Source organism: Cnephaeus nilssonii, assembly GCF_951640355.1.
Source record: "Cnephaeus nilssonii genome assembly, chromosome: 13".
Lineage (NCBI taxonomy): Eukaryota > Metazoa > Chordata > Mammalia > Chiroptera > Vespertilionidae > Cnephaeus > Cnephaeus nilssonii.
This window is the reverse complement of record NC_137084.1, coordinates 7748418-7759761: the sequence shown is the minus strand read 5'-3', so window position 1 is coordinate 7759761 and position 11344 is coordinate 7748418. Positions and strand designations below refer to the sequence as shown.

The 11344-nt window shown below is 59.3% G+C and overlaps 1 protein-coding gene across 1 annotated transcript; it reads left to right on the top strand.

Moving 5' to 3' along the window:
* Window positions 1-7604: 7604 nt before the first annotated feature.
* FGF4 (fibroblast growth factor 4) lies at window positions 7605-9343 on the top strand (the record flags this gene model as incomplete). Its single annotated transcript, XM_079787460.1, has 3 exons — window positions 7605-7944; window positions 8533-8636; window positions 9167-9343. The coding sequence occupies 3 exons, from the start codon at window positions 7605-7607 to the stop codon at window positions 9341-9343; spliced, it is 621 nt and encodes a 206-aa protein (XP_079643586.1).
* Between the last annotated feature and the right edge of the window lie 2001 nt (window positions 9344-11344).

Sequence of the window (11344 nt, the reverse complement as noted above, 5' to 3'; positions counted from 1 at the left end):
CGTCAACGAGCAGGCAGCCGGAGCAGACGCAAGCCTCTTGTCCCGAGGCCAGAGGCCCAGGAATGGCCTTGTTCCTCCTCGGAAGGCCAGCATCCCTGGTCGTGAAGTGGTAGGAGGGTCCCACGGGGTGATGTCAGAGGTGGGACTGGCTCAGAAGAGCAAAGGCAGATGGGTGCCAGCTCCTTTAGGCTTTATCTCCTGTCATCCTCTCAGTGCCACCCATTTCAGAGATGGGAAGACTGAGGGTAAGAATCTGCCCGAGGCCTCACAGCCAGGGTACGGGGTAGAGCCAGCCGGTCCTCACAGCCCCTCTCTGCCCAGAGCTGCCCAGGTGTGCAGCATGGGGCCCAGTGTCCCCCAGAGCGTCCCCTTTCTGGATCAGAAGGCCTGTCCTGGGTCCTGTGGTCACCCTCTGATGGCCGCTGACCTGGAGAGTCAGGCAAGGCTTCCACAAAGGTCAAGGCTGGGCTGAGGTCTGCAAGGCGAGTAGCTAACTAGGCAAGAAGGGAAGGGATGCCTCCAAACCATCTCTGCTCCATCCCCAGGTCACACCTGTGAACAGAAGGGACAGATGACCCGAGGCCAAATATGTGCTGACCCGGGACAGACCCCTCCCCGAGAGCTTCAGGCCCCAGGGCCCCCTCCCCTGGCCCACCTTCCTTCACAGCGGCCTTTCTCCCACTTTGCAAAAGAAAGACTGAGCTCTGCACCCTGCTCAGACCTCACCCAGAACTCGCCTTAGTCACACGAGCCTCCAGGCAGCAAACGAGGAGACGCGGTGACTTTCCTTCCAGCACTCCCAGACCAGGAGGCAGCCCCTGCTTGGGGAGGCGCTGCAGAGAGAGGGCAGCCTGGCCCGTGCTGGATGTGCCTGACCGGGAATTGAACCGGTGACCACTTGGTGCATGGGACGATGCTCAATCCACTGAGCCACACTGGCCAGGCTTAAGGAATTTTGGTGGTTGGTCATTCATTATTTTTTAAAAATAAAAGTTGGCAGATATCGAATTGTTATTGTTCTAGACATCATTGGATACGTTTAAAAGAGCAACAGAAATTTTATTTTAAAATGTCAATCTTTAGAACACACTAGAGATTACATTCTTTGCAACTGCTTATGACAAACTTCGGATGTCAGCTTGAAAAAGGACGAGGGAGGCAGCTCATCCACGCACAGGAGAAGGAAGCTGACCCTGAGGAGGGGGGCCCGTACAGAAAGGAGCTGGGGTCCCGGTCGGACACCTGCCGCCTGTGCAGGAAAGGAGCCTGAGCTGAGCGAGGCCACCCAGCCGGGGTGATGAGGCCGGAGACGCCCTGTCCCCCCTCCCACGTCCTCTCCCCGGACCTCCTGGTCTCTGGAACAAAGAAACGCGTGCCTCCTCAGGAAAAAAGATTCTTCACACCGAGGTCAATCTAACTCCAAATTTGGGGGTGTATTTATCCCCTCCTTCAGGGGTACACTCCCGTGGCTCCTAACCAGACTGAAGCATCCGGGGCTGGTGACCACACGGAGGTCCGACTGCGCAGGAGCAGAGGAAACCTGGCTCCTGTGGGAACAAGGTGGGGGAGGGGTCAGCCCCAGAGACCACCTGAGCCTCCCCCCGCCCCCCCGGGGGGAAATGGCCAGACTCAGCGAATTGCAGACCCTTCCCTGGGGTTTCCTCCCATGTCTGGGTCCCAGGCAGCACCTCTCCCGAGGAGGGGGACTGAACCCCAGCGGGGGGAGGCCGAGAAGCCCCAGCCCCACAGCCACAGGCCAGTGCAGGGATGAGCTGCGGCCAGGGGCTCGGGTTCCGCCTGAGAAGCTGGGGCCTGGCTGTGGAACCCGCCTTACGCCGAGAACGCAGGCCCCTGCCGTTTTGTTCAGACAGAAGTTTCACCTGCATGTTTCCGTTCAGTTCCCTAAGGTCCCCGGGTGGCAAACAGGGTCAGGGCCACGGACTCTGTTTATCAGAAGAGGAAACTGAGGCAGGGAGCCGAGCGGCTGGGAGCCTGGGCGTGGCATCCAGGGCTGGGTGGGGCTTGAGTTCTGGCTCTACTTGCTGGCTCCGTGACCTTGAGTAAGCGGCTCCAGGCTGAGCTCTGGTTAATTCTTCTGTAAAATAGTGATGGTAAGCTGGGCCCCACCTTCCAGCGCCGGGAAGGAGCAGGCAGCTGGGCGTGTGCCCAGCCCCGCATCACGCCTGGCTCCCCGCAGCGCTCCGTAATCGCCCTGGCCTGGCCTTTGTCAGGAGAGGTGCTGCAATCCCCGGGGGTTCCCCGTCCTGGGTCACACACCCACACTTTACACCTCTAATTCTTCTAATTCTCTGCACTGAGAGAGATACGGGGCTGAGCCTGCGCCTGCAGCGAACCGCCCCTGATCGAACAGCCCTGTGTGGCTGAGTCCTGTCCTAACCGAGTGAACACCGATCAGCTCACTCATTCTCCCAGATGCCCTCCCAGGTGAGCTGAGTCCTCCGTTTACAGATGAGGAAACTGAGGCACGGTTTCAGCAACGCTCCCAGGCTCGCTGGGTGTAGAGAGCTGCACGTGAACTGCTGTATCGACGCGCGGTTGTAAAAATTGTCCCTCGCCTGTCACTCAGACCTGGCTGGGTCAGCTTCTGGGTGAGAGAGAAGCCAGAAAAATACCAAGAGAGGGGACCCTCCAGCGGGCACAGAGCCACCTCTGGGCAGGCTTCTGTCTCCCCAGGACACCTCTGTGAGCCAGGAAGGACCTGCTGCCCCATCTCCCTGATGCCCCCACGGTCTAGGCGACTTTAAAAAAATCTGCAGAAAACATTTGGCGGTTCCTCAAAAAATGAAACACAGAATTACCATATGACCCAGCAATCCCACTCCTGGGTATAGACCCAAACGAATTGAAAGCAGGGACTTTAAGGAGACACACGTACACCCACGTTCGTGGCAGTGTTCCTCACAGTAGCTAAGAGGCGGGAGCAACCCAGTGTCCATCCACGATGAATGGATGAGCAGCATGTGCAGCATACAGGGTGGGGCAACAGTAGGTTTACAGTCGTCTGTATGGGAAAAAATACAATAATGAAAAAGTGATGCTACAAGAATAAACTCTGTGCTTCAAGTGCTCACAGCTGTAACCCCACTGTTACCCCACCCCGTACATACTGTGGAATCCCGCTCAGCCTCCAAGAGGAGGGGATCCTGGCCCCGGCTACAGGGATGGACCTTGCGGACATGGTGCTGAGTGAGTAACAGCAGGACAGATCCTGTGGGATCCCACTCAGGAGGCCCCTAGAGGAGTCAGATTCATAGAGACGGGAAGTAGGGGGGTAGGTGCCGGAGCTGGGGCAGGGGTGGGAATTAGTGTTTAATGGGGGACAGAGCTTCAGTTTGGGAAGATGGAAAGTTCTAGAGATGATGGTGGGGACAGCCGCACAGCGATGTGAATGTGCTTCACGCCGCTGAGCTGTGCACTTCGAGATGGCTACGTGATGAAACTATGGGATGTGTAGTTTACCACAATAAAAAAAAAGCTGCAGAGCCCTGGCTGGTTTGGCTCAGTGGATAGAGCATTGGCCTGTGGACTGAAGGGTCCCAGGTTCGATTCCGGTCGGGGGCATGTGCCTTGGTTGCGGGCACATCCCCAGTGGGGAGTGTGCGGGAGGCAGCTGATCGGTGTTTCTCTCTCATCGATGTTTCTGACTCTCTTTCCCTCTCCCTTCCTCTCTGCAAAAATCAATAAAATATATATATTTTTAAAAAGCTGCAGAAAAGTGGCTGAATCACCTCTTTCTTTCGGTGTTCTAAAGGAAAAAGTATATAAAGGGAAAAAAATGATTTATTAGGGTGCTTTGGCGTGGTGGGGATGGTCTAGACCAGGGGTGGGGGACACCCCGCCCTCAGGCCGTATAAGGCCCGAGAGATCATTTGGCCTGGCCCTGCCAAGGCATTAGGGGTGAGGTAATTAAATGACCAAATATAGCGGGCTAATTTTTAAGTTGATGATTTTGTATGGCCCTTGAATGATGTTATAAATATCCAAATGGCCCTGGGCAGACAAAGGTTCCCACCCCTGCTCTACACCAATGGTCTCCCCGCCCTTGACTTTGCAGGAAGACGCTATTGTGAGGATCTGCTGGCCTCCGCCAAGAAAAGGAAGTGAAGCCCAGAAGACAGTTCAGGCCTTTGCAAAGTCCCCGCACGGGAACCTGCCCCAGGCTCCGCGGGTCACTCCGCCCGGAGGGTTACAATGGAATTTTTATGCAGCAGCACTCTGCAATTAGTGCTATTACCATTAAGCCCAGTAAGTTCTTAACAGCTGGGCTGCTGGTTCTGAGAAGCCCTGTCACTCCTTCATGGGACGAGGAACCACTGGTGGGTGGAAAGGACACTGCGATTTTCTTTGTAGGTTAAGAAAGGTCACAGTTCGGAGTGTGTCGGCCCCCACTGGCCAGCTTCCGTCTGAGCCTTTGTTCTGTCTCAGAAGCTTCCCGATAGAAACCTGGGTTTGCTCATTTCACAAATGCCCAGCATCTGCTGTTAGCCGGCCGGTCAGGAGTACCCCCAAAGAGGCTAGCCGTCTGAAGGGTTGACCCCGGTCAGCCTTTCCTACCACCAGCAGTGGTGTTAAGGTCGCCATCAATCCCTAAAAGTAGTTGCTGTTCTGCCCATTTTATAGATGGAGAAACTGAGTGTGATCAGTCCTGCAGCGCTCAGGGACAGAGCCTGGATGTGAGCCCTCGGCTTGGAGACTAGACCCCACAGGCTTCTTGCACCCCAGTTCGTGGTAAACCAAGCTCCCGGGGTGCAGCAGGGCCCGCTGGAAGTCCTCAGGGGAGCTGGATCTGGAAAAACGAGTCACCTTGGTCCAACTAACCTTTCAAATGAAAGGAATAAGACCAAACACAACACCAGTGTGGCACTTCTGGTGGGGAGCTGGCTGCTGGAACCTGCAGCCTCTGCAGGCGCCTGACCCCCGCCCAGGCACCGTGAGGGCTTGGCACTGCACCCTGAATTGGAGGGTCTGCAGGTGAGGAGCTCCGAGCTGCCCCCCCCCCCCGCCCCCGCCAGGCAGCATTTACTCTCCAACACCCACCCAGCGCCTCCTGTGTGCCAGGCACTGTTGAAGGCCCAGGGGATACAGCTGGCAACGAGAGAACTGAGTGGGCTCCGTGGAGGTGACCGTCTAGTGGCTGGAGGGTCAGCGAATGCATGAAGACGGGTCCTTGAGGTCTGTGAGGAAGCTATGACCAGAGGGACTGGGGGGGGGGGACACACCTGCCTTGGTGTGTGGGGTGGGCGGGGGGACACAGGAGGTCTGTTATCTGCCTGGGGAGAGCTCGAAGGGAGCATTTTCCAGTGAGAAGGTCGGAGGGAGGAAAGAAGGTGTGTGGCTGGTACACAACGGCCGAGGTTGGGGGAAGGGCAGGGGGGCATTCAGAAGCTCCAGGTGCTCCCCCTGGCATCCTTCACCTTCCATGGCTGCCTTGGCCCTCACTGTGCTTTTGTGGGCTCCACTGGACAGTGGAGGAGATGAGGCCTACAGAGGTCAGGACAGGCTCAGGTCGGTGTACCCCATCATTCCCAGCTCCTAACATCCCTGCTGGCTGCCAGCCCTTTCAAGGACAGGCACTAAGAGCACCTACTGTGTGTGGGTGGGTGGGTGGGAGTTCTGGGAGATGAGCCAGCACCAGGGTCCTTCAATGAACTTACCAGCAAATAGGAGAGACGGGGCGCGGGGGGGGGGGGGGGGGGAGGTCCCTGTGGGGTTCTGCAGAGAGAGGAGCCACACCCTGCCAGGAGCTGGAGAAGACATCGGAGGGGCCCGCCTGGACCCGGACTGAGGTGAGGGAACCCACCTTTCATGCTGTTTAGCAAATGGGGAGCCCGGGGTCCAGAGATGGAGAGGACTTGCTAGGGCCGCACAGAGAGATGGCAGGGCTGGGGCAGGGTCTAGGTCTCCTGTGTTTGACCTTGGCCAGAATTGTCTTCCTGGCTCCAGATACACAGACCCATCTGGGGTGCCCAGGGTCCCAGCAGCAGCCGTGAAGTGACAGCCCATAGCCCAGGAAGGTCCTGGCCTGGGCGGGCCTTGCTCAGGTGGCTGCAGACCCCGGGTGAGCAGAGCCCCATGGAGTAGTCCAGAGACCACGTGGTCCTGCCAAGGCCACGGACCCCCAAGGCCCCCTCTCTCTGGGCCTTAGGACAGAGATCTCAAGCCTCCCTGGTCCACTCCAGAATTCAGAGGTAGAGTTCAAGGGCTCCTCGGGCAGGAATGGGTGGGAGGTGGGGAGGCTGAAATGGCTTGGGACGTCTCTAGTCACAGGTACCGATGGCAGCAGGACGTGGGGTGTGCTCCCAGCCCCCTGCAGCTGTGGCTGGGAGGGGCAGGAGGCTGCTCAGGGACCAGAGAACAGGGATTTTCACACCTAGGTGAGCCAGCAGCTCGCTGGGCCTCTGGCCAGTCCTGCCCCCATCAGGCCATTGTGGGTACAGTGGGAGCGGGGACAGCAGGTGGGGGAGGGGAGCCATCCGGGTCCAGGCCTGGGGTCTCCATGGGTTGGCGGCTCTGACCAGAGCACTTGATTCTTCCTGCTGTGGAATCGGAGGCGAGGAGGGCAGTGAATGTCCCCTGAGGCCTTGTGCCTGACACCTGTGCCTGCAGGGAGCTGGGTGTGTGTAGGGGTGCAGGGGTGTGGGGGGGTACACCCCTAGCAAGACCCGCACAAGGGCCCCAGTTAAGGTGATGCCTCTACCTGGTGGACAAAAATCTACTCCTGAATCACCTTCAGCACAGGGGCCCAGCACAGGGGCCAAAGCCAGGGCCTGGCCTCCCTCCAGTCCCAGCCCCCAGCTCTTCCCTCCCACGCCTGCCCTCCTGTCACTGACGGCCTGTCCCACCCCCCATCCCCAGGTGGTCTGCAGGGTCCTAAAGGAATCAGACTCCAGGGAGCCCCTGAGAGGCAGGGCGCAAGGAGTGGCTGCTGGGAGCTGGGGGTGCCGGGATAGGGCGGCACCCGGGCTGCTCAGTGTCGGAGAAGGGACAGACAGAGAGGGGACACACGGAGACGGGACAGGCAGGGACAGGGAAAGAGGCAAAAGTGACTGGCGGCAGGAGTGGAGGAGACTTGAGGGGCGGGACAAACAGGCTCGTGGGCCGGGCGAGGCCAGGGGTGGGGGACCCTCCAGGGGTGGGGAACCCTCCAGGTGGCACTCGCGCCGCTCGTCGCTGAACGCCTCCCCTCCCCCATTCCTGATTGGCAGGCGGCCTGCGACCAGCCGGGAGCACCACAGCGCCCCGGGCGCCCAGGCGGACATGGACGGCCCCCCGCGGGAGTAGGAGGGGGCGCCGGGCTATATATAGCGGCTCGGCCCAGGGCCGGCCCAGCGCGCAGCTAGGCGCGCACCACTCCGCAAGGTCCCGGCCCCGCCGCGCGTCCCTCAGCGCTGCCCTCCCCTCCATGCAGCCCGGATAGCTCCCGCGCCCGGGGGCCTCGCCGCTCGCCTCCCGCTCCTCCTGCGGCCGTGCACTCCCTTCCCAGGCCTGGGTCGTGAGCTCCCGCGGGCCACCACAGGCGCAGTTCGGTCCCCCGCTGCCCGGGCGCACGGACCGCCGGACGGACGCACGGCCCGAGGGCGGGGATGCCGGGGCCCGGGGCGGCCACGGCGGCGCTGCTCCCGGCGGTCCTGCTGGCCGTGCTGGCGCCCTGGGCCAGCCGAGGGAGCGCCGCCGCGCCCACCGCACCCAACGGCACCCTGGAGGCCGAGCTGGAGCGCCGCTGGGAGAGCCTGGTGGCGCGTTCGCTGGCGCGCCTGCCCGTGGCCTCGCAGCCCAAGGAGGCCGCCGTCCAGAGCGGCGCCGGCGACTACCTGCTGGGCATCAAGCGGCTTCGGAGGCTCTACTGCAACGTGGGCATCGGCTTCCACCTCCAGGTGCTGCGCGACGGCCGCATCGGCGGCGTGCACGCTGACACGAGCGACAGTGAGTGGGGCGGCCGGGCAGGAAGGGCGGGAGCCGGGCGCAGCGGCCACCCCTTCCAACTCGTCCAGCCGCACGGAGGCCCCTGGCAGACACCTGCCTCGGGCTCTGGGAACCCGGGGGCGCGGGGGGGAGAGGGGAGAGACTGAGGTTCTGGTTCCTCTAGCGCGGGGTCGTGGGGGCGCAAACAATCTTGGCTCCTGTGTCGCCGCAGGGACCAGCTTTGCGCACCCGGCGGCCGAGCCCCGCCCCCCCGCCCTCAGCAGCCTGGGCTCCCTGTGCGGAATTCCAGCGCCTTCGCCCGTGGGCACGGGGCGCGCGGCGCCGCCACCGGGGATTCGCGCCCCGGTCGGGGCCTGGCTCGGGGGCCGCCGGGACTGGGCGCGGCCGCCGCGGGGCCCGGGGCGGAGGAGAGCGAGTCCAAACCCGCGCACGCCGGGCTCTGGGGCCCTTTGGGGACGGCCTGCGCCGGGGAGCCCGAGCCCTGTACACCCATCCCAGAAATGGGGGTCCCAGAGAGGCGCAGGCAGAGGAGGAGCGGTGCAGGCAAAGGGTCCCCTTTCCCCGCAATGACCCGCGCCCTTCCCCCAGGCCTGCTGGAGCTCTCGCCGGTGGAGCGGGGCGTGGTGAGCATCTTCGGCGTGGCCAGCCGGTTCTTCGTGGCCATGAGTAACAAGGGCAAGCTGTACGGCTCGGTGAGTACCGCAGGGGCCCGCCGAGCACCGGCTGAGGAGCACGGGCAGGATCCTGACCCTCCGGGCCGACGGAAATGCGGGGCGGGGTCACAGGACCGGCGGCCCCTCACCCCCAATGCCCTGGGACGGCGCCCGCCCACGACCAGGGCCAGCCAAGGAGTGCAGCCTCAAGACAGTAATATTGAGGTTTGTGCCATCCCTGAGTGGGCGCCTCCCAGTCCATCCAAGGGTGCCATTGGGAGCCCCTCTCTGAGCCCTTGGGCTGTGTCCCAAGGGCCAGACGGGAGCCTTGAAGGTGGACACAGTGGAGATGAATCCTCCGGCTGCCAGGTGCTGGGCAGGTGGCTGGGGCACCAGCTGCTGTGACTGGCCGTGACCCTCTTCTCACCCGGGAGGGTCTTGGCCCCTGACTTCCCAGGAGAGACCTGTCACCCTAGTGGGACTGCCAGGGAGAGGAGGCCCTGACCCCAGGCCCCAGGGTCCCTCCGCCAAGGGGAGGTCCGACCTCACACTGTTCCTCCTTCCTCCAGCCTTTCTTCACGGAGGAGTGCAAGTTCAAGGAGATACTCCTCCCCAACAACTACAACGCCTACGAGTGCTACAGGTACCCCGGCATGTTCATCGCCCTGAGCAAGAACGGGAAAACCAAGAAGGGGAACCGAGTGTCCCCCACCATGAAGGTCACCCACTTCCTCCCCAGGCTGTGACCATCAGAGCCCTGCCTCAGCCTCGGAGGGCCCCCGGGGAGGGCGGCGCCCAGGGCCACCTCGGTGCACTTTCTTCCGATGGACACGTTGAATGCAAGAGTAGGTGTACGATATTTAAATTAATTATTTAAATATGTATATATGGCCACCAAATTATTTATGGTTCTGTGGGTGTGTTTTGTATTTTTCTGGAGAAAAAAAAAAAAAAAGGACAAAGGACAAAAAAAAAAAAATACCCTGACTTTTCTGGTAAAACAGTGGAGACCCCTCCACTGGATTTATTTAACTTCAGAAACTTGTCACAAGTGTGCTGCTATTCTGTGTTGTAAAAGCCAGTGATATCGGACTCAGATATCCGCTTGCTTTGCACCCTCCGGGGGCCCTGCGTCCAGCAAGGCCCTCCCGGGGCTCGGGGCTCCGGAGACCAGCCCTGGAGGCTCCCAGCGGGCTTCCTCCCCCAGCACCCTCAGCGCCCCGCTCCCTTTGTGCCCTGTTGCTATTAATTGGGGCGGATCGGTTTACTTCGGGGACAGAGAGTACGCTGTGGAGCCCACCACTGCCGCTCCGTTTTTAGATCTGCTGAGACTGACCTTTGAACTTTGCTGTAGTCAATCTTCCTCCATCTACCAGATGGGAGAGACCTTTAGACAACGTTACAAACTCCAGTTTTCCTTTTTTGGACCAGCCACAGCCACGGCCACGGTTCTGTGGCCACTGGGGGGAAAAGGCGGAAAAAAAAACACACACCACACAGCTATTTTGTAAATCCAACGGAAAGGCATCATGGCTCTCCCACTGCGAGGCTGGAAACGGACAAGACCTGAGTGATGAAATACAACTTCTGATGGCAGAGACTTCTGGTGGGTAGTTGCCTGGGTACATATTTAAAAGCACACGCCCCTGGGTTCGGGAAGCTTCGGGCTAGGACTGGCTATTAGGTTTCGGCGGAATCTCCCGTAATTGCACGAAACACTTAGTGCAGAGTCTGCATGGAGGAGGCGCTGCTTCTCTCAGCTGCATTCCCTGGGTAAGTGGCTTTAACATCTACCTCGAAAGCCTTTACACCACTCACCTGGCGGGAACCTGCAGGAAGCTCACGCCGCATGCGTGCGAGTTGGCCATCCCAAGTGGCTTTTTTTTTTTTTCCCCTTATGTAGCCAAAAAGGACTGCAGATAGCGTCGGTGCGACCCATTCGAACCTTGTCACGTTTGAGCTATCTTTACCCCGTGATTTACTTTTAGTAAGGATAATCATGGTGAAAATATTTGCAGACAGCTGTTACAGTGCACTATATGGTCACCAAGTAACCTTATATTTTTCTTTATATATTTTACAAATGTCACCCCTGTCGTTGAAGCAAAGACGGAAGAGGCAGGGTTGGGGATGGTTAAAAAAAGTCCCGAGGTGATGGCAAACATTTAATTTTAATGAATGACTTTTTAGGGCGTTTATGCAAAATGCCCTTAGCTTGCTACCAGAGATGCCCGGCTGTCTCCCAGACTCGAATACTCTCGCCTGGATGTTTCTGAACTGTCTCCCGAATTAACTTTATGGGAGTCTACAGGCGGCTGGGCTGGGCCATCTGATTGGCGGTTTTTTGTCTTTCACATTCCTCCTTAAAACTCTTTGTTCGAATGCAAATCATCTCTTTAAAATACTATTCTTAAACCGAGGAGACCCGGAAGAAAGAAGCCATTTGTAAGCCAGGACCACACATCCTAAACTGCTATTCATGCACTGGAATAAAAATGTTTTGTTTTGTTTTTTTAATTTTAAACCACGCCCTGGACTCCTGGAGTGTTTGAGGAGAGGTGATGCTCCCAGATCGCCTGTGGATTGCAGGACGGGGCGGCGTGGAATTTGTGGTCATTCTGTATTTAATGTAGTCGCCTAGTAACAAACCACGTGGGTCTTAGGTGCCTTAAATTATTGCACGACGTCTTGTCTCGGAGCCCAATCCAATGTCAGGAGTGAAGATGGCTGAAGTGCAGAACCGGTCA